Source organism: Acipenser ruthenus, chromosome 23 (genome assembly GCF_902713425.1).
Source record: "Acipenser ruthenus chromosome 23, fAciRut3.2 maternal haplotype, whole genome shotgun sequence".
NCBI classification, from domain to species: Eukaryota; Metazoa; Chordata; class Actinopteri; order Acipenseriformes; family Acipenseridae; genus Acipenser; species Acipenser ruthenus.
This window is the reverse complement of record NC_081211.1, coordinates 1,302,947-1,326,696: the sequence shown is the minus strand read 5'-3', so window position 1 is coordinate 1,326,696 and position 23,750 is coordinate 1,302,947. Positions and strand designations below refer to the sequence as shown.

At 41.5% G+C, this 23,750-nt stretch overlaps 1 protein-coding gene across 1 annotated transcript in view; it reads right to left on the bottom strand.

The window, feature by feature from the left end:
* LOC117413133 (potassium voltage-gated channel subfamily KQT member 4-like) overlaps positions 1 to 23,750 on the bottom strand; it is a 43,333-nt gene extending 19,583 nt beyond the window's left edge. The window contains exons 1-3 of the mRNA XM_058997342.1: positions 23,449 to 23,750; positions 773 to 863; positions 179 to 305 (exon numbers count right to left, since the gene is read on the bottom strand). Of these exons, the coding sequence (XP_058853325.1) occupies positions 179 to 305; positions 773 to 863; positions 23,449 to 23,726 (496 nt within the window). The 5' untranslated portion in view covers positions 23,727 to 23,750. The remainder of the gene's footprint in view (positions 1 to 178; positions 306 to 772; positions 864 to 23,448) is intronic.

The window sequence follows — 23,750 nt, the reverse complement described above, 5'->3', positions numbered from 1 at the left end:
CCTTTAACCTAAGGAGTCAGAAGAAGATTATAATTGTTGTTTTATTCATTCACTACACCCCAGGCTCTTGCAAGGATCGACCCCAGGGCGACACAGTGAGACAGACAGGTTGGAGGAGACTGACCTATGACACACGTGGGAGGAGACTGACCTATGACACACGTGGGAGGAGACTAACCTATGACACAGAAGGGTTTCCTGGCGAATCGCAGACGGCCCTGGCATCCCCGGTACCGACAGCAGCATCCTGCAGCCCAGACCCTGATGATGTACTCCAGCCCGAACACAATGATCATCACAAACTCCTACCAGAGAGACGGGGGAGGGGGCACAGCACTGGAGTCAGAAGGTTCCACTGATCTCAATTATGTTGTTAATTCCTTAATTATGGAGGATCAACTGAGGGGAGAAATCATCAAACGCACTAACCAACAGGTCAGAACAAAAAGCATTAATGAGGCAGTATAGATTGGATTATGGTATAAATCTAGCCCAGGGGTGGCCAATCACGGTCCTAGAGGGGGTTACTCCACTCCTGGTCTTTGTTTTAACCTGTTCTAACCAATTAAACCTCTATCCAGACCCTGAAGTAATTAATTATATAACTGTACCTGTTAAACCTGGAGTGGAATAGCCTGCCAGGACCGGGATTGGACACCTTGGTCTAGCCTGTATAAAGCTTTATAAAACCAAAAATGTATTGTGCTTGTGTAATGTTTGAATGCTCAGGGTTTAATAACATTTGGGTTGGGCTGGATTTCAGCTTCCTTACCAGAATGAACAGGCCTTCGTTTGCTAGTGTTTGGTGTTCTGGAATAGTAGAAAACACAGACAGCACCAGACAGCTAAGCACAAGCAGGAATCTAAAGAAAGGAAACAACAAAGCCAGGTCAATGACGGGGTCTGTATGAGTTCTGACGGAGGCCTAGATAGCCAGCAACCATGGAAACACCAGACTTCTGAAGGAAACCTCAATACACAAGGTAGGTCAGTAACATGCATACCCAGACAAGGGTACAAACAGCACCTGTTACTACCCTCCCTAACTCCAAGTACCATGACTGTACAACACTGGCTTCTAAACAGGGGCATACAATACATAACCACAGCAGAGTGAAGAGGTGGCGTCTCCCGCCTTTATCAACGTATTTATTAGTCTGCAGCCACCCCCCTTCAGATTTTCCTTGAGCCGGCATCAATCTTTAACGGAGTTGCCTCAAACCGCGACCTCATCACCGCTCACAGTAGCCAGAAAGGAGCAGCAGACTTTCTACCAGGAATCAGGATAATTCATCACTAATGGATGTAGGACTGATGGTGGTCGTCTTGCTAAAGGAGGCTTTGTGGCTGGCTTAGGGTTTACTGTAATATAAATATACATTGAACAGGGAAGAAATATGCATTTTGAAGTGTGATGAAAAGCCGGATTTTAGAGCGGTTTTATTTTAACGCTGACATTGTTTGGTCTGCATCAAGCAACCAGCTTCACAAACTAAGCACATCAACAAAAACATACTGCACACTGTTTGCACCACTACTAATCATCTGCAGATGGCAATATTGAGCAGGTATCTTCTGGTTTGCATTTCATTTCTCGAAGCGGGGTTTGTGTTGCTTTCCCACAAGCCTTAATCAAAGTTTGCAACTGTGCATTAAAAAATATAACCCTTCCTCTTCAGAGGTTAGTTACTGCGAAGGGGCAAAGATTAGGGGTATCATGGTTAGTGCAAATACACAATAAGTCCTACTTTTTGAAACCTATAAAAATTTGTTTCAGAAGATCTGTGATTGTATTAGGAGTTTTGCTCTGCCAAAGTACTGTACCATAAATCCTGTACTCTTGTGGGTTTTAATACACAGACACATGACACATCAGCTATATTCCTATCGTTTAACCACTTAGTGACAAGGGAAAGTAACTCAACATAACATTGAGATCTAGGGTTTGAATAATTGATTGTTTATTACAGCCATCCATCACAGATACCTTTGGACTTCCAGCAGAACAGCAGCCCTTATCTCAAGTCACATGCGTGTATTAAGAATCTCTTGGGACGAAAGCATCTCTTTTGCAGTAGGGTCCCGGGATGCGGGACGGAACCCATCTGTCACCAGCCTCTTCAGTTCTATCTGACTGGCTTTCTGTCCAGAGAGCCAGCAATAATTGCAATCCTCCCATTTGGGGGCACATTTCCAGCAAACTCTCCTGTGGTTCTATCTGTGTGAACCGCTCTAATGAAGACAGGCTTCCAATTGGCTCCAGAGTATCCAAACCAGCTGGAGCCTGACGCTGTTCAGATTGGTGATTCGTACTGATCGGAATCTGTACTGCACTAAGAAATGCCTTTTCTAGTCTGCTGTTTTCATACTGACACAGCAGGATTCAGCAGTGTTCATGGTCACATCCCGCCCACAGAGCTGCAATGAATTTAAAACTCCAGTCCTAAAGGTTGACAGCCACCCAGTGCGTACATGACAAAGATACGTCAAAATATAAAATTATTACCACAGAGGTCCCATTCTGCCAACAGTTCATACCACTGCATTGCTATTGCAGTGTTGCTGCTGCATTGCCACTGATGGTCTTTTGGTCAGGGAAGGTACTGTATAAATACAATGTGATTTTTTCTTTTTTTCTCTTCCTCTGTTCTTGAGCGCACCCATTGATCATCTTGTTTTGTAAAACATTTAAGCAGAGAAGCAATCTAAATATTTAATGTAAGAAGATTTGTAGTCGCCCGCAGGGAGATCTCTTGCGAAGCAAAGAAAAGTTTGGCCAGCAGCCTGTAACCTAGACTGCGCCTTCAAAAAACATTACTGGGGGTGCAACGGACTGGATTCAGCTCCTCTGCCAACCACGCTTCTGGTGTTTACAGAGCGTCTGGGCACACGGTAACTCTTAATGCAGTTTGGAAACTAAAGTTCAGGAGGAGGGAAACACATGGTACCAGGTCAGCTGAGTATAAAACCAGTCTATGTGCTCCTTCCTTGTAGCTTCCCCTTGGCTAACTCATTCACACAGGGTGGGGTTCAGTTTGCTTCATCCATACAGCCAGGCAATTTTCCCTCTGGGATCAAAGCAAAAAAGGTCTGAAATACGGTTTAAAAAAAAACTATTTAAATATGGAGGCTACTTTTTTTTTTTACAGAATTTCCCAGGATAAAGAGGGTGATTTCTTAGAAGCTTCTTAGCAGATTACTATTTAAACAGACATGTGAATACATACACAGAGTAACTGCTGATGTCCTGACATTTGAAACATCCTCGCAGAACCACAAATCAATTTCCAGCTCTCCGATCAGGTACCAGGAGAATTGCAAGAACAGAAAACTGCAACGGGGAGCAATACATACCACAAAGCTCTCTGCTGGTGGTTCAGTAAAAAACACTCCAGCATTTTTGTCTGTAGGATGCAATTGTTAATTGAAGATAAATAAACTGTTCAACTGTTTCCCTTGTTGCTTCCTTGCAAATAAAAAAAAGGTCAACTGAATTTGATCTCCAAACTGTCCCAAACTGTCCCAGGAGTTATATGGTAACCCTACACAAAAGGTATTCATTTAAATCCAACATCTCTAACAGTGTGTGTGTGTGAGAGAGAGAGTCTCAAGTGGATTTTTGTCAGACCCGTCAAAGCTTCTACTGTAGCCGTGGATAAAGAATTATTTCAGGACACAGAGGAGTTCTGTTACAACTAGACTAGAGAGAATGAGAAACTGACCGGTGAACCTCATGACCCATGTGTTAGCCTACTGGAAGCATTCACTCCGGAAATCTCTTTTTTTTTAATTTTTCTTCGGGGTATTGGAGTGGTACAGTAACTGCTTCTTCACGTGGAGGCGTACACTGGCCAGATTTTGACGCAACTGTATTTTAAGACATTGTTGTTGCTGCTAGATTTCAGTTGATGTATTTGGGAGCTGTCAAAAGCAGAAACAAACTGCCAGAGTTACGAAACTAGAAATTAACTTTTTTTTTTTTTTTTTTTTAAGAAAATTATGTTTTAATGATCAAAACAGTGTCTGACCCAAAAGAGTCAAGATCTTTCAATTTTGTAATAAATAAATTATGTTTATCGACCACCTTAATTAACGCCGCTAAACGCAAAATATATATATGAGAAAGGAGTTCTGCAAAATATCAGGTTTATAATTTAGTGATATTCCACTGTTTGGATCATTCCAATACGCCATATGCAAACCATGCACAGAGAAATCTATACCAAAAGAGTGTAAGTTAAAAAGAAAAGTGATAGTTAATGCTGCATGACATTGTAAGTATATAGATTCCCTTTCTTCATTATAAACCCAAAAGCGCAGCATCAGTTTTCAAGACAGACCGTAACAATTAAAAATATGTACTTGCGTGCAGAGAAGAGGAGATCTAATTAGAAACCCATCTAACACAGTAAAAAAAAAAACAGAAAAAAAACACATTTGTTTGCACTTTCTTTCCTTGCCTGTGATCTGGGCTTCCACAAAGGGAAGATGTGTTTGAGCTAAAATAATGTATTTGAAATATGTTTCAACATCTGCAGAGCTCTTGTGAGATTCTACACCCTTCAAGGGAGTCCCCAGGAACAGAATGTTTCCAAATGTCAGCAGTCCATTTAAACTAGTAACCCTCATGAACACAGGCTGCTGATTGTATTTCAATTGTTATTTAGCGACAAATAAATAGTGGCATTAACCCTATACTACCAAATGATGCTTCCAGTCGACGTTCTACTGTGTTGGTTATTTTTATTTTATATAACTGTGACCCTGTCATGGGAAAAACTGTGTAGACGTGTATTATTATTGTTGTTGGCATGTGCAGTGTTTTGGCAGAAAAGGGGTTAAAACCCATGCTAACTGTGATTCAGTTCCCTTTCAATCAGGCAGGCCAGCCATGTGAGAATGTGGCTGGCTTAGGCTGTCCTGATTGGAGGGAAAACCATGTGAATACAGCTGGTAAGGCTGAATTCATTGGTCATTTATCCTGGCCCATCTGTATTTAAGCACAGTCCTTTGTGCTGCTGTTAGTTGTTTCTTTGATTACATGATGTTAAATAAAATAATTATGTTCATATATTTTTTTAAATGATGTCTCAATCCTAAAATTCTAGGTGATGCAAAACGTTTGCTGTATATTGATTTCTACAAGCTGCAAAATAACTCTGACATATAATAAGCCCAGTGAAAACTCTGAAATCTGTCAGCAAATTCCCTGCCGTTTCTTTGATGAGCCCCAGAGGGAATTCATTTTTGCACAACTAAGGGGAAAAAAAGGCTCAGAAAGAAAAACAAATATTGCAGCTGGAAGTAACTACGCTGTGGGTTCACATTGCAGCTGGTCAGCACTTAACTAGGGTCAAAGACACTGTGTCAACTGGGCTGAAGACTGGGGAAAGGTCAGGTCTAATAATAATGCTCACACCATTTAAACATAAAACAATATTAGCAAGCCTGGCATTTTACTTTTAAAGACAAAAATAAGCTTGAGAGACTTGCACACACTGTTATGACATTGGCACACTCAAGCAGTTTCACAAGCCTATTGCTACACTGATTGCCTTTGCATTTTTGGTCCAATCCTAAAAAACGTGCTTTGCAGTTCTACCTTTAAGAAAGAACTCAGATTGCCATTGCATTACATAAAACACACACACAGAGGATCTGGGACAAAGTATTACCACAAAGAGTCAGGGATTTATGTTTTATATAAAGGATCTATATATAAAAATCCTGTTAGTACTCCTGAAAACAGAGCCATTCGTTTGGATTAAAGAGCTCATTTGAGGCGGTCACGCTTTCTGATGACGGAAGGGGAAAAATGTCCTGAAGGTCATTAAAATAAAAATTTAAAAAAAAAAAAAAAAAACCTTGAACGATCCTCCTGCTGGGATTGTCAGCAGAACCCGACACCCACCTCTCACGGATTATTTATTTATTTATGTGTGTATTTGATTTTGTTCAAAGCCACTTATTCAGGGCTGTCTGGCGAAGCGTGTTGACAGATTAACCTTTGACCTCTGGAGGTTAGGGTTCGAATCCTGTTTAGACAGCTTTGGTCTCGAAACCACCACACCCTTCTGAAGCAAACAATTGGATAGTCATGTAGACTGAACTCTTTGCTCTTGTGGTTTATCATGTTAGCAGAACCCCTTGATGGAAAAACAGCGTTATTAAGTAGGTGAAAGAAAGTTATGTTCGATGTATTTTGAACTTTGCAAAAAAAAAAAAAAAAAGTAATTCATTTTTTTCTGTTATCCCTTGTTTACTCCTTCTAAACATTTAGAAATGTATTTAATGCTGATGATAACACTGGCATTTAAATACAGTCTTTGTAAAATTAATTACCTTCTGCTTTTAAAACCGTACATGCACAAGCAAATTAAAAGGTTGTCTTCATCATCAGTCCCTTTGGTTTTCTTTAATTGTAAGGAAACGGTTACTTAAAACATCCCAATAAAACAGAAAGCTGGGGTTGTTAATGTCATAATTCACACAATCAGCCAGTTCAGTTGTGGCAATGCAGTGACTTTATAATGTGTTCCAATATACAGCATCCTTCCCTGTACAGTACAAGCAACCTAACTACATACCTCCCGTCAGCGTAAAGTTTCACCACAATCACATAAGAGGTTCACAATATGAAGCGTTCTTGATCTTAACCAATCGGTAGTGGTTGAAATACTATTATACAGCACATTTATACTGTAGGGTGAGATTCGTTCCATTTCCAGCTGGGACTGCCTAATGACAAATCACTTTTACAGCTGTGGCAACTGCTAGTCAGCCCTTTTACTGTGCTGAGAATCATTTTGTTCTTCAATATTATTTCAGCTACAAATGGACTTCAAAACCTAAGCTGACACTCCTTTAAGATATGCACTGAGATCTTAAAAGGGCTTTTACTATACTTGAATGATAGGCTTGGATCCAGAATACAATGAAAGTTTCATACCTTACTGATTCTCTGGGATGAAGTAGAAGCTTGGCAGGCTAAATAATCTGCAAATTACAGGCAGATCCTGCAAACCACGCCATGTCATTTACAGATAATGGACCCAGTGCCCATTTGGCACCTATACCCAATCCTGCATTCCTTATCTAGCATCTGCTAAGCTGCAGGTAATCTTCCCTAATGAGCTTAGCGGACGAGTATTTCATGAAATACAGCTCTTGCAATTTTCATTTTTCATAAATCATTACTTGATAAATGCAGAACAAAGACGACAATGAAATAAAAAGGCTGTGGAGCTGCTTGTCATGTGATGCTGTTCTCCGTCTCACGCTTTCAGACAGCCCCCTGCATAAGCAGAAGTGAAATGTCATCATTAACAAACAAAAAAAAAGCAGGGTTGCAAAAACACACAGTTATGAGAATACTCATCAAGTCGAACACACAGTAAAATTCAGGAAGTCATGTGAGACGGCTCCAATCTCTCCCTGGGACATTAGACTCATGTAATCCTTTGTTTTTTTTTGTCTTTTTACACTTTCTTTCCTCCATCAAGATCAATTACAGAGGACTAGGGGAAGCCAAGGCCAGCAGAGGACGATAATATCTCAGCTCTTTCATTATTGAGAGACCTCCGTTGGTTTTTACAGAACTCCTTGAGTGTCAGTTGGCTTGCTTTGCTGATAGATTTATTTTACTTTCCCCGCTCCACCCCCACAAAGCAGAGGGAGGCTAGTTAAAGAGTGCAAGAGCCTCCCTTTCTCTTTCCCTGCACGAGTTCCTGAAGCTTTTCTAAACAGAATGCGCTGAACCTTCGTCATTGGCCTGCGTTTAACGAAGGCATCAGAGTAACTCATCTGCTTAACTGTCCTGTCCCGGATGCTCTGGTCATGGCTATTCCGTGCCATGTATATACAGAATACACGGGGGCCATCTGCCACTGCTCACAGCACACCGGCTGACATTCCTGATTAGTTACTTCAGATCATTGTATTAAGGGTTTGCTTGTTAACAGATCGCTCTGGACAGTCAGTCTCGCTGTACATTTTGGGGGGGGGGGGGCATCCCAAAGCTTTTAATCCAGCATATCCATGGATATAGTGTTACTGCATGTGTGGGGGTCGTTTCAGTTCCCTGTTATCAAATATTTTAGGATAAGAAAAAATGCCTCCAATCCCTAGGGATGAATATGGAGGCTGACTTGCATTCCTACTGTGTCTATCTTTTTTTTTTTTAATCACACACAAGACACAGACATTTTGAAACAGACAGACTCATCCAGGACGTAAAGCCACTCTACCCTTCGTAGTGCTACACCAGCGATCAGCTTGAACTGCACCCTGACTTAAATGTGTGAAGCACCTTCAGGGAGGGGAGTGTTTTACTTGACTCCCACAACTGTGTCCGTGGTTAAGGCGAAACGAACAGATCTCTTTCCCTGGGGTTCCAAAGTTAAGACATGTCATATTTCAATAATCCCCGCTGTACGGTAATTACTTAAGACATTTGTGTAACGTGCCACCTTATTCAATGCCGAACACACTCCAGTAGTTTTCTGTAAAGGAAACAGGGACTGTGATTGCTTGAAGCAGCTGTCACCTGAGAGGGATTAGCTGCAATCCTCTCTCACACACACAGACCCAGTCCTTTATTTCACTTTTTAATCTGATTAGCACAGTGTCAAATGGTGCCCTATTTCCCAGAGGTAGAGGGAGAGAAAAAAACAAGAAAAAGAACAATTTCGGCCAAAAAATCCACAAAGTGGAACAGTTCCTAAATCACTACGTAACCACTGGTCTCAGTTCACGACCGGGTCAGTCTCATTCAAGGGAGTTACATTTATCACATCGGATAACTATCTTTTTTTCTGTGTGCTTTAAATTTGTGTTACTGGACCCTATTCATGAAACTTAAGACTGTTTTAAGTGATGTCTTGTTACAGACCATTTTTTTAAAAGCTTGTATTGATAAACTAAATCAAGTTTACAGTTCATAAAACAGCTGATGGAGGCTAGTAGGAGAGCATAAGAGCCTCCCTTTCTCTTTCTCTGCTCCACCAGCACAGAGCTGAAGGAGGCTGTTAAGAAAGTATAAGAGCACAGCTCAGTATTTTGTTAAAGCCCATTCTGTTCAGTTTAAACCTTCGTAGGTTGAGGCTGGAGTGGGGTGCTGTTAAAATGAACATGTCCGAGACCTTTGCTTCTTTGCTTATTCCTGCACCCCAGCTGCACTGCCGCCATCTCACCTGAGCGGATCAATTTGCAAGGAAAGATAATAGCTCTCGTAAGCCACTATCTTATCCTCTAAGTACCTGCTAATGTGCTGCTCAACTATAAGAGTGGCTCTCTCACTGAATTTAGACCCTGGCAAACATGCACAGCAATTAGTGTATCTCCAAATAGATTAGGGATGAAAGGATTTCAGCAGATACTACATTGGATATCCATGCCTGCCAGACAGCCAATAGGGCCTGGAATCAATCAGAATTGATAGTACTGCCATTGTCGTGTCTATGGTAAACCTGGCTTTTTATGACACTGTAAATATAGCTGTGTGGTGCAAGCCTTAAGCTATAAAATGCTTATACTATGCAGCTTTTGTTCAGTCATTGTCCTTTTCTAATTCTGCAAGGCACGCTGAAATGCAACACACCTTCTACCCAGCATAAAATGTCCTGCAGAAATCAAATCAATGCAAATGTTTGCACAGTGGGTAATATACAACTCTCTTGCATGTCTTTGCATGGCAAAGGAGGTTAATTAAATCCTGATGTTTCAGTTCCCTTGGTTATTCCAGCTGTCTGGCACCAGGAAAGATAAGACTCCAACACCCAGCTCCCCACCTTCTTGGCTTGCGTTGACATGGATGTCGCACTCCCATGGAATTTGAGACTAGTCAGGGTTCCGACATTCCGACAGAACCTGCTTTGGAATCCAGCCAGGACACAATGGGTTAATACTGCTGCTCCTCTGTGACAGGGTGTCGCACCACCTCAACATCCACAGCATTGACAGGGCCTATGCTTTTACTGACTGTGTGGTTACTGAGGTTTGTAATCAACCCTGTTATCTACTCTTCTAAAAGTACTGTAAATCTGAACAGCAATTCTGCACCTTTCATCCAGGCTTTTCCCTTGGTTATGCAATGCATTTACAGTAGTTTATTGTGGTTTGCCATGTTTATAATGTTTTACCATACCTTTCTGTGCTTTGGTATATTATTGTTGCCCCTTTAAGAGATGGATAGCCTCAAAGGTTTAAGAGCTCTGTATAGTTGTCAGATATTAGGAACGCACCAGGAGAATAGCCATGACCCTGTGCATGCTAGGGTGCTTTGTACCTTTGGAGCTTACAACCAACTGTTTAATTGGAGTACGCACTGTGTTTGTGAGTGATTGTTATTGAGCTAGCTGGATAAGCAAGGTTTTACCTCAGAAGACCTGTGAGTCGCCTTAAGTACTCAAAATTCTTTCTCATTTATTTTGTAAGTGAAAAAAAAAATCCCAAAACAGAAAGTTCCAGAACAGAATTAATTTTTTTCTCACATTGCCTGGCCATCTGCTAGCTGTCTCACAGTAAACTAAGAACAAGGCAATTCTTGTTGGGAATCTGTTGAATTAAGCACTAAAGCAGTCATGCTTAAATTTTTTTTTTTTTTTAAATGCAAGATTCTAATGACACAGTGGTGGAGTTCCAATCCTAACAGGATGCATTGTGTTCCAGGTTCAGTCCACGGTGGGGGGTGGGGTGGGGGGGATAAAATCTTAAGTCGGTCAACCCAGAGGTTTTCCCTTTTATCTTACATGTTAGATAATTGATAGGAGATTGAGGGAATGTCTTTTCTCAGCACCTGTTTCCTCCCCCATCACAGTGAGATCATTGAGATTTCTGAGCTCAGCGCTGACACAGTGCGCTTCTCTACACGAGATGTCTCATTAGCACACCTGGAGTCAGCACTAAATACCGGCAATCTGGCTACTCCGGTCCAGTCAAAACTGCCACGGTGGTGTAATAGTATATTTATATTTCGTACCATTTAAGGCTCTGTTTTAAGCTAAGCAGGTGACCACCCCCCTCCTTTACAGGCTCCGCATCCTATAGAACACGCCTGAACTGCTTCAGTATATGCTTCTAAATCCAACGGCAGCATCCAGTACCAGGGTGGGGATGGGGGCTTGCAGAGCTGGAGAGAAAAGGATGGAACGCAATTGGGGGATGACAACGCAGGACAGGTGAGACGTTTGCATGGGATGGAATTAACTGCCTTTAAGGTGTTAGTGTCATTTATTTGATTTGTTTTTTAGCTTTTGGTTGGATAGTAGCGTCTAGTGGTAAAATGCTGATTCGAATCCTGAGTGGTGTAGATAAGGTTAATACAAACGTATCGCCGAAGTTTAGAATGGAAGGTGTATGATAGGGTCACTTGTATACGCAGGGAATGGTACATTTAGGGATGAAGCTGGAACACCTAAAAACACAGGAATGATCGATCCTGCCCTGGGACAAGCAGGAGGCGTCTTCATGGGCCGAACAGCCTCCATTATCTCCACGCTTGTCTTGTATTCTTAAGTGAATGTCAACGTTTTTTCCAGAAGACGTATCTGAATGGTTTCTAAACAATATACAACACTAAATCTCCGTAATAACTAATGCCAGGGTCATTGTTAGCTGCTGCGCTCCACCAAAGAGGCCCAATGAGTCCACACATGCTCGCTGTTGTTCTTGCTGTTCGTGTTTGCATGTGCCAGGCTGTGCTCACGCTGTTCACCTCGCAGATTGACTGAGGTCTAATCCCTTTTCCAAAGCAGCCTGACAAGCACAAGGCTTGGAGAATTCCCGTCATTCTCCTGTTTGGAACTACCGTCAGCTATCACACTATATTTAGTGCTTTCTGGCTGCTGATAGCTATCTCTGAGAGGCTTTGTTGTGCTAACCTACAGAAGGACACAATACACAGCCTCACACATATCTTTTCACTCTGTGTATCTGTGGGCTTTCAGTGAAGCACAGCACCACAGAACAGAGCTGGTTTTACACAGACTATACTTGAAAGAGGAGCAGGGGAACACTGTATATATGTTGTTACTAAATGTATGGTTTATTTATTAAGTAGTAGTAGTAATTGCTGTTATCTGAGATATTGTCTCAGAAGTGTTGAGCCTTCTGTTTGTGTGATGACCATTTCCCCTTTGAAGTTCAGCTTTAACAGAAAAGGAGGTCGGTTCAGCAGAAACAGTAAGACTTTAACTAAAGACGTGAAACGCATGTTAAACTTGATCCTGCGTTACTTTAACCAGGAAATATTCAACATAACTTACGGAGCTACCAAGTTATGAAGATTAATTATGATTAGGATTGAGGCCAGGGTTAGAAAAACCCCCCAAAATACTAATTTCTTATATGGAAATGATTGCTGATTATTGCCTGTTTAACTCATAGAGCAACCTATAGGAGGCTGTGTGGTCCAGTGGTTAAAGAAAAGGGCTTGTAACCAAGAGGTCCCCGGTTCAAATCCTGCCTCAGCCACTGACTCATTGTGTGACCCTGAGCAAGTCACTTAACCTCCTTGTGCTCCGTCTTTTTGTTGAGACGTAATTGTAAGTGACTCTGTAGCTGATGCATAGTTCACACATCCTAGTCTCTGTAAGTCGCCTTGGATAAAGGCGTCTGCTAAATAAACAAATAATAATAATAATAATAATAACCTCTAACTGCTCTGTGTTAAGAATATTAGGCACTGAACCTGAACACAGCGAAGAGCGATTAGCTGAGAAATCACTCCAGAGACCAGAAGGGCCTTGACGGTGCAGCTGGCACATTAGGAGACCAACTATTCTAAACATGCACTGCTGTCCATTAGAAAGTAAGAAGGTACAGTGCATTGGAAGCAGGAGGCCCATCTCACACGTGTGCCCAATTCCTGCAGCAGCCCCCCCCCCAGGTGTACCCTGGGAGCACCCCTCGGGCCTGCACCACTCCGTCGAGATCTCTGCAGCAGGTTACTTTGAACAGCTCCTCTGATGGAGGGGTTAGTCAGACTGGTGTGTGCAGCGCAGCAAGGGGCAGGCAAGACAAATAGAAACGGAGGCAGAGACAGCTATCTGAACAACCTAAAAACAGAAGCTGAGATCGTGCAGTAACGCTGCGCACAGCACGCCAAAATACGATAGGGGATTTAAATTCGAAACCTGGCATGCCCTTCTTCAGATCCAAAGCCAAAGACACTGTGCTAACCTGTCCTCCTGTTTATCAAACCCTTCTGAGACTGATTTATGGTACCTGATCTGAGTAAGCACCTCCTATAACAAGCATGCATGCAATGTAAAATAAAGGCAAATTGAAAAAGTCTAATGATCTTTGTAACTCTTCCCGTGAACTTCTTGTGAAAAAGAAAGCGTGCAAGCGGATTTGTGCAGCGTCAGTGGTTTTGCAGCAAGACAGAGCGGGGGAACAGTAGCTATGTCGCTACATCGGGATGAGTACCTGTTTTAAGGGCAGCACGTGCAGGTCTAAACATAACCCACCATTAATCTCCTGTGGCAGCCCCCTCCCTCCCTCACAGCTGGGCTATTACCCTGACAAAAATAAAGACGAGCTAAGCAGGCTCGCTGTTATAAATAATGCTCTATATTATGAATCTGTTTTAGTGGGTTACCATGGGGAGGGTTCCCACGTTGTTTATACAGCCAGCTGTTACAAATGAAATCGCTTCTAACAACACTTAAGCAAACACTTTCATTGTCAACGTTTTTATAAACGCTTTGCAGAGGCTCAGCCCAACTTTCTTCAACCCCAAAGCTACACGGCCTGGCTATTTCTGTGGATGCAGAACTCATAAAGAAGCACAACAAGGAGAACTGATGCGTTTAAAATACCTACAGTGATAGCACAAGCATTCTTATGAAAAAAAAAATGTAAGTGCAGCATACAGACAGTCACCTCCGTATTCTCCTCAGATTCTGATACTCTTTACAAATGAAGAGCACCTGGTTTTATCACAACTCGATAAGCGTTTCAAAAGGTATATGTTGTGCAGTGTGACATACACTCCCATACAGAAATGCACAAGATATACCTGCACATCTACACAACATATACCTTCTAAAGCACTTATCCAGTAGTATATGCAGTGTGACATACAGTACACATGCACACCTGTCCGTACGCCTCCACTATGTATCAGCTTCAAGGGATGGTAAATAAATACAGCAATGAATTCAGATTTGACTGGCAGTCTGTGGAGCCCTCTCACAGTAGGTGAACCTGTGCATCCGACACGCTTGGCTCCATGGCTTAATCTCTCCTTGCGGACAGTCTCCACAGGACAGAGAGCGAGGCTTTGGTTATTAACACATCAAAAGGGTCTGAAAAAAACATGTCATCCACAGCTGCAGCTCAGAGTGAACTCAGATAACAACTAGACCCCCGTCTGTGTACAGCCCATAATGCAATGTATCGTGATGTTTTCTGACAGTTACAATGCGATTGTCAGCTACTGTATGCGTTTCTAGAAGCATTGAGATCAGGTTCTCTCTTTCTCGTTCGTTCTCAACATCCCCCAAATTCGCTTGTTGGTCCTGAAGCAGGAACGTCTCTGAGTAATTAGTAATTTCCAACTCAGTACACACCTAGGGCAGTGATCTGTGCTATCTTTGCAAATGGAAAAATATAAAGTGCTTTTAGAATCCATGCAGACTGTCAATACTCTATGCAACATTAATATAGGATGGGCATTATACTGGATTTTTTTTTTTTTTTTTTTAACGAGTCAAGCAGTACAAAGCCAACTACATCTTGCATTCCAAGTTCAGGCATCACAGACAATGTCGTTCGTTCTGCCCATTACGATGTTCTCTGTTAAATCGGACAGCCACACCCCTTGACTATCTACACCACGCATCAAAGCGATCTGAATTCGTTCCTCTTGGCGTAAAGACATTTCACACCTGAAAGAAATAGAGACCAGCAACATAACCAAGCATGCTTATGATTGCTGACACCGTGTAGTTTCACATTAACAGCGTTAAGAAATAATTCACATTGTTTATTTATTTGAAGTGTTCTCCTTTTCTGTCTTTGAGTCAGCCAGTGTGGGTCGAATGTCCGACTTATGTTCCCTATTTCTGGTTCTTTTACTTTTCAATTCAGTTGCCATTTCACTGTGTTTTCTATAAGAATTGCATTGTTCTGCTTGCCATAGCCAGCTCCTCAATCTGAATAAAAAAAGCTGCATTAAGGGCTTGTGGATAACCACTGATAGGGGAACGTACCTTGTAATGAATTGGCATCTCAGCCCGTTGAGTTGAATGGAAAAGCAAGGGCTGGACATGAACCACAAACCATACGCTTCAATGACGGACGGCTTAAACATTCAACTAAAGAGCAAGCTCTGTAGTCGAGAGGTAAGTACGGGTCTGATACTGATGTCAGTATTAGTGACTCATCAGCTGCTATGGAGGAGGTTCGGTAGAACCTGATTCACTCCCCAGTGCAATCAAAGGCTCATGCTAGTGCAGGTGTACTCATGTGAACTCTGCATTGCTGCTTGTTCTGCTTCAAGAAGAGACCATTAGCACCGCACTGCCTAACGAGTAGGTATGGGAATTGATAGTTAAAGTGTTAAGCCGCGGGTCATGCTTCTCAATGATCGGGAGCTCCACCTGGCTTCTCAGCGCTGAAGCTTCTTGCAAAGACGTTGTAAAGGTGAGAACGATCGACTGTGACGAGGCTAGTCTTAACTTCCCTAATATTACATTTTTAAACCTGTTCCGTATCTTACTATGTGTGCTCTGTATGATTACTCTTGTTTCTGCTTTGATCATTGTGGTATGAACTAGGCTTTAGCATTGCACTGTGCACTGAAGTCTATTGGTGAAGCAGTGTGCGTGTGCATCACTGAAATGCTTCCCCACCTCACTTCCCCCACAATCAGCCTTCAGGTGTATTATCAGAAAAACTAAAATAGCCAACACCTGAGTGTGGGCCCCATTCACGCCTTCTTCAGAACTTTCTTTAAAAAGTGTTTGTAAATATTCTACGGCCAGTGCCTTCCTCCGTGCAGAAATGTTTCATTCATCACAAACACCATTTCATTAACCACGACAAGCTATCACAAAATAAAGCGCTGTGGTAAATATATGCAGCACGTTTCTGACCATTTTTATGGTGTAAACGGCAAATGTCACTCTTTACAAATTCCTTTTGAGCAATAAAATGTAACTACCAAAGAGAGAGAGAGAGAGAGAGAGAGAGAGAGAGAGAGAGAGAGAGCGAGAGAGAGAGAGAGAGAGAGAGAGAGAGAGAGGACCAGTCACTGTTCTACCGGAATGATCTGCAGTCCCTTTTTTAGGAGCCTGTGAGTGTTTTTCACGGCAGTGTGTTCAAACCTTCTGTCCATCAGTGTGCAGATCTGCCGACTCTCTGCTGTTTCATTCCTTGCGGTCATGAAAGATTTAACGAAGGGCCATTTCATTTTAATGCGACGTCGCATTGTGTCTCCTTTTTACTCCTTCTTATTGATTTCTGCTGCAAGCATGGTTGCAGTGTTTTTAGAAATGTCCACTTGTTGCGAGTTCCTGACTGTGTTTTTATTGCAAATGAGGTTTTCGGCCGGCCAGAAGTAAAATTAGGTGCATAAAATTGTTAGGCAGTATTTCTCAAACCAGCAAGCAATTTGTAAGTTTTTTTCTTTTTTTTTTTTTTTAAATCACATGTTGTAGGAGTTCTCTGAATAACTTTAAACACTCTGTAGAATCAGTCAATAACGGATTATTAATTTAGCATCAGATGGTATTTTATTTATTTTTTACCTTTCATGGCTAATCAAGCTTGTAATAAAACGTGGAATGGATGACTCTGCTATGCAATAGGAATCTTGTTTCTATCCCCAGGGTCCATCCCTGTACTATACTGCAGCACATCATGGGTACAAATCCCAGCCAACGTTTACTAAAAGCAAAGAGTACAATATAATCCATCAGTGGAGGTATATAGCTGCAAGTAATCACTGTCGGGTCGCAGCATCGCTGTTACTGATTGTTCAACTGAATCCCTTTAAAATCAGCCCCATTGCTTTCTGAATGTCTGATCTGTTCTAATTAAAAAGAAAAAGTAAAACAGAAGAGACCACATTGCAGGTGCTTCATCAAGCCCCCTGTACCCCGCATGCTGCCTCCCTCACTGCTGTGAAAGAAGTAACAACCTGGTAACTGGAAGAAATGTTTCTGAAAGTCGCAGCACTTGAGAGACTCAGACACGTGCTATGGAATCTGATCTCTATACGTGAATAACGTGAAGGGGGGGAGGGAGGGCATGGATCAGAGGCAGGGTGGGGTCAATTCCTGTTTTTCAATTCCAATTGCTTTTGAATGACTTGGAATTGGAATTGATATTTTAGAGACATAATAATGTGCTTTCACTTGAAGCCAATTTAATTGACTAAAACAGCTACTTCCATTTAAGTCATGTGTTGCCACCGCGAGATGCTCATTTGAACAGAATACTGCCAATTGCGGTTTTGATTAATGAGGTGTTGGAATTGATTAAAAGGGAGTGGGAATTGGAATTGGGAGTGGAATTCAAAAATTTGGAAACGAAATCGGAATTGACGTCAAGCCTGATCAGCACCAGCATTGGATTTGTAAGGACTGCTCTCGCTACACCCCTGCCAAAACACAAAGCGTTTTCTTAACTTCTGTTAAGCTTTCATAAACTACCACGCTTTTACTACGGTACATTTTTACAGGGGACAATCTATGCATTCAGTAAAGCACAGCTATTGCACTGATTAAAAACTGTCCGTATAAGGTTGTCTGTCTAGGAAATTGCATTTACATTAAAAAAAAAAAAAAAAAAAGTTTTCGAAATGTCGCTGCAAGGTGTAAAATTGTCTGTAGTTTGTAAGTCACTGTTTTAGTTTCTTCCTCTCTCTCTCTCTCTCCCTTCCTTCCTTCCTTCCTTCCTCTTTGTGTATGGGTCCTTAGGTAAACACTCCTAAAAACTCAACTAAAGTGGAGTTTCAGATCTGCCCACATCTCTGTGTAATGGAAGAGATGTTTAAAGGGCTCAGAGCCCTCTGAAATTCCAAAGCTGTATTTTAGACAAGCACTGTGCCAACATTACTGCAGCCTCTCTCAAATTTACTAAACTGTGTAATCTAGAGCACCCACTTTCACACTGTGATTTTAGGAGCCCTCGAATTGCATTAGGAATGTATTTTAAAACAACCAGCGTGCAGTGGAGTCGCATTCACATTCAAGTTGTCCCAAAGTGTGCTTTCTCAGACCCTGATTACCACTAAATCTGAGCTAGCTTACTTAAAGAGGAACTAGGCACAGGTGTGAAAGATCACAGCCTAAATCTATGTCTGTCAGCCTCTCTCGCATTTACTAAATTGTTTAATCTCCTGCAATCGCTTTTGGTCCTTCAAAACCTATACAAACCACTAATGTTTCCAAAACTCAAGCCCAACCTCAAACCCTTGCTAGTGTTATACAGCTAAAAAAAAAACAGTCTGTAGATCTGCTGGTGTTTAGATATTTAACATGCTTCCCTTTTTGGTTCCCGGTATGCTTCTCCTCTGCTGTTTGTCACAGACTCCTCAGTGCCAGTGCAGATGTAGGCAGCGCAGCAGCACACAAGCTTGAGAAAGGTCCTGAAGGTATAATTCAGTACTTGGCTGATCTTTTCCAGATCAGCATATTTGGCCCAGTGGTTCAATTCAGCGTCTTCCAGGTATCGTTGTTGTGCCTGCAGGTGGAATTGGGTAATGAGAGCAGGGCAGCTTCATGGATCAGCACTGACGCGTTACCGCTGATCTGCCTATGATCAGGCTCTGTGGAGGCAGGCTCTTTAGCTTTGTAATTTTCAGCTTCAATCAACGAAGGGAAAGCTGGGTACTGTTAAAGTGGATTTCTGCACTGCCGTGAGGTTTAATTTGCTGCATTTTACTTACACTACAAATACATGCAGTAACGACATAGATTTTCTAATTTTAAAAAAGTGCTTACAAACCAGTTGTATAGGAGGCTTTGCATTAGCGTGTAGAATTCAGTGTTATACCACTTTGGATACTTGATCTTAGAAGCTCAGCAAAGTGCTGAACCTGGTTAGCATTTGGATGGATGGCAAACATCCCAGCATGGTTTTAATATATCAGACAATATACACAAGATGCTGTCCTTCAGTGTTAAAATAATATTAGTTGGAATATTAGACACATGGATGGCTGGCTACTCCTGTGCAATTCTGGAGTTTAGAGAAAAGAAAATCTGCCAATTCTCTGGCTTTGGAAGGCGATCAGACAAGCTAAATTAAAATGCAACCTTCCCCCGAATAGAAATTATTTGGATACTATCCTGGCAACTTGCTGTTGGGTTGAAATACAAAGCTGAAATACAATGATATTGTTTCTTTATTACCTGACTTTTTTGGCGAAGTGTTTATCAAGTGGTGCATTTCTCATTTTTTTCAAAGATTTGTAATCCTTGTATGTAACATCTCAGCAAGCCAACCGAAGGGCAGCAGTGTGGAGTAGTGGTTAGGGTGCTGGACTCTTGACCAGAGGGTCGTGGGTTCAATCCCAGATGGGGGACGCTGCTGCTGTACTTTACCAAGATTGCTCCAGTAAAAACCCAACTGTATAAATGGATAATTGTGTGTAAAAAATAATGTAATTGTATGTGAAAATAATGTGTTATCTTATAACAATTGTAAGTCGAACTGGATAAGGGCATCTGCTAAGAAATAAATAATAAAGGTAAGTGGAGGAAAAGCACACAGTGCTCCTGCATTATGCTGCAAGCAGGGATCACAAGGTTTCTTTTGTTACATTCCTGTGTACTTGGCTAGTGTCGTCCTGCACCTCATTAATGTGTCAGTCTCTGAACTGTCACCCTGCAGCTTACCCCCTCTCAAATACCTCGACTCTCCACAAAGCTCACCTCCCCCTAGCACCCCATTTTTCAAACTTCCATCATATGAAACCTGGAGATCCTTTATCGTTTCAAATGTAATCTTTTGTTCTACATTCTTACAGTTCCGGAGCATTCTATACAGAACCATGAGGGTTTTTTCTACATCCTTACAGTTCCTGAGCATTCTATACAGAACTATGGGGCTTTTTCTGAAACCGATTGTGTTTGGGATTCTGTTAAAGAGTTCTGTGCAGCATGGCTGATACAAAACCAAGGGGATTTAAAAAGAATAATGTAAGGTCTTATACACGAGCAACACGAAATGCATGCTCCTGGATCATAACCCAAGTAACTTTGTCATTGTGCAACACAAAGAAAACTAGTTTCATCTCTAGTTTCAAACAGATGCTGCTCGGCTAAGCAAAGGAACATATTGAATTAACATTGCTTTACTGTATTTAGTTGCTGCAGTGTGTAAGCAAAAAAAGCTGACGCTGGTAGTTTTGCAGTTTGTTGACTTTTCTACACTCTGCTGTACTGGGATTCTGCAGTAAAGTTTTACAAGGCAGATTCTAGTCATATGGCTTCAGCAGACGTGCCAACCTTGGAAGAAATGTCAGTGTTTAGTGTTTGTTTTATTTCTCTAACTGGAAGGAGAAGCTATTGGGATCATCCTTTACTGTATATCTGAAGGGGGTCCTGGACATTTGCAGTAACAGTGCGCATTCCATACTGGAATGAAGGAACTCCAAACAAGTTAATGTGTGTGAACGTGCTGTGATCGTTTTCGATAACTTTGAGAGGCACTTGAGACCGACAACATCTTCAGTTCAAGAGCGCCACTTCAGGCTTTTAAAAACCAACAACAGAAATGGAACCGAAGGGAAGCTCCTTATGAAAAACCCGGGTAGCACAAGCGTTGTTTTTGTGTTCCTATACAATGTCACAGCACTGTACAATCCCAATCCTGCTTCGTCAAACATAAATATCTTTTGACTAAAGGAAGGTAATGAAGACATAAACCAGAACAGCCTGTTGGATTCTGGATAGCTCTCAGTTAGGCTTTAGCTGTTTCTGCACTATTGAAAAGGGATGCACTCAAGTGAATGCAAAGAAGCTCATTTGATCCAATGCCTGAACATTTGGAATTAGATCCTGCCACAGTGTGATAATGTGATAAAACAGGCTATTGTGCATTTTATTTAGGGTTGCGGTATTCTCTTTATCAGGCTCCTGCAAGCATCCCTAAACGTACATTCTATACAGAATATCATACAGAACATTGTACAATACAAGCCGACATCTTCCCACGAGAGGTCCGACGGCTGTTTCACATCAGTATCAGGGAAGACTGTATATTATATTTTTGTTATACAGTACTGTTTGAAGCTCTGGGGTCGGACATTAGCATGGCACTGTCAGTCAGCTGTAGGGTGTACAAATCGATCTACTCTTCGCTTCATCAAACTTCATCAATCTGTTCGTTCTAAAACTGACACACAGGGAAATGTTTTACCCATCATGACTGAAACTGACGCACAGGGAAATGCAGCTTTTGTATATTACTTTATAAAATTGCATCAGATTTCAAAAACAAATTAATCAGTCGCACGAGAGGGGACAGCCCATTTACACAAGAGTGTGCTACATAATGCAGGGCAGGTTTTTCCAACCCCTGGATATATGGTTTTATGAATATGTATTTATATTCTGTACACTGCATATATTGCAAATAAAAGGGTACAGATTTAACACAAGTGGACTGTGACACCTCTGATGAAGCACCCATACTGATTTATGAATAACCTTTACCAGAGTGAAATACTTCACAAAACCAGTCTAATACTGTAACCAGACTAACAGGAGGTGTGTAAGCAGTCTGGTTAGCTGATAAATGATCCACAGACTCTGAAAGTAACAAGAAGGTATTGCAACAAGGAAATCAACTGCAAGTGCCTAGCATGGCATTAAAAACACAATGATGACTGTTATGAACCGTTGCAACCTGCAGATTTAACGCCATGTTAAAATTAGACCAGGTAGTGATTCGGTTCATCTGACAATCCCATAAAAACCTGACTTCGTACTGAACTTTTCACTGTGATGCTGAACAACTACAGAAAGTACAAACGTCGCAAACACAAGTAAACTACCCTTTTAAAAGTTCAGCACGGCACAGTATTTTTGCAGTTTTCCTGTGGTTATACTGTGCATTTACCGTAGTTTACCCTGGTTTGCCATGTTTGTTAATATGCTTTACCATGCCTCGATATTCTTTACCATGCATTCACTATAGGCTTTATTACACTTTGCTTTTACTATGGGAAACTATATATTCAAATTAATCTCTTATTAATTTCATTAAGCGTGTTGTAAACCGGTGGTTTTTAGGTTATTATATGACAATATGGTATGTAATTCGATTTGTTAACGTAACATTATTCTGCAGGTTTCATTCGGCTTTATGAAGCAAAGTGAGTTCATTCTATCGGGTGATACAAAACGTTTGGCCAGAGCTGTAATGAGTTTCAGCCCATTCTTGACTCGCAGTGAAACCTCAACCGTGTACAGTATTTTATACAAGTATGTATTTTGTTCTGCATTATAGGCCTACCGTTGGGTACAGTCCCTGAGCTTCCAACATCTTTTAACATCCACATAATCTGTTAACAAAGATGTACAATAAGTATCACAGAGCAAGTCACTTAACCTCCTTGAAACGGCCTTCAGATGAGACGTAAAACCGAGGTCCTATTGGAAGTGACAGCCGCAGCAGCTGTTGCTGATGCATAGTTCACCCCCTAGTCTCTCTGTAAGTCACTTTGGATAAAAGCCTGCTAAATAACTACATAATAATAATAATAATAATAATAATAATAATAATAATAATAATAATAATAATAATAATAATATATACACGGAACTTTTAAGCTGTACTCATCTTTACAAGCGGCAGGTATTGAAAAGCGTTTACTGAAGAGAAATGGAATGGCTATTTGGACACAGTTAATATATATATATATATATATATATATATATATATATATATATATATATATATATATATATATATATGGTGGTGCCCATAAGTGTACCACCAAACCAAAAAGAATTATCATAACCGCGTATGTCAGAAATCCCACAAATGCATTATCCTATATTTTACAGTGGAAAGAATGGCCTATTTGTGGACGCACTGTTGTATTAGTTTTCTGTGCGGAGGGACTCAATAGGTCACCCCCCTCGACACGAACAAATGTCGTTGTCATCACATCACTTGTACAATCCACGCACACTGCCAGCACGGTAATAAATCACATGTCTCAAACACCGAGAGTACGCTTTCAGAAGGGACGGTCCTGGATTGCTGACTGATTTGTAACAAGCACAGGTGCAAAAACCATACACACGTACGTATGTACTCTTCTCTATCAGTTTAAACCTGATTTTAAATCTCAGGATGTTTTATTAAGATAGGACTGTTCTTACCTGCCCATGCACTCAATAGCGCCGGTTGTTTGGGCAAGGCTGCAGGGGAACTTACCCGACAGCTGCTTAAATGCAGTACAAAAAAAGTTAAATAACTCACATGAAAGCATGGTATATGAAAGCCCATCCTCTGGGTCTCTCCAGCACGTTGTAAAGACAGTTTTGTAGTTTTCTGCAGCGCTTGTTGGAGCAAGAACTGTTTGTCCGGGCTCTCGGGGCGACTGGTCGCGGCGTTCCGAGGAGCCCAGTGCGGTGTGGAGGATGGCCGCGCTCCGGGGTAGACGGCTCGCTGCTCTCCATGTGGACTGCGGTCAGGGCTACGAACTCGACCCGCCTCTCGTCACTGATCCCGCCGTTGTTGGCCGGGGTTCCTAACATAATATATATATATATATATATATA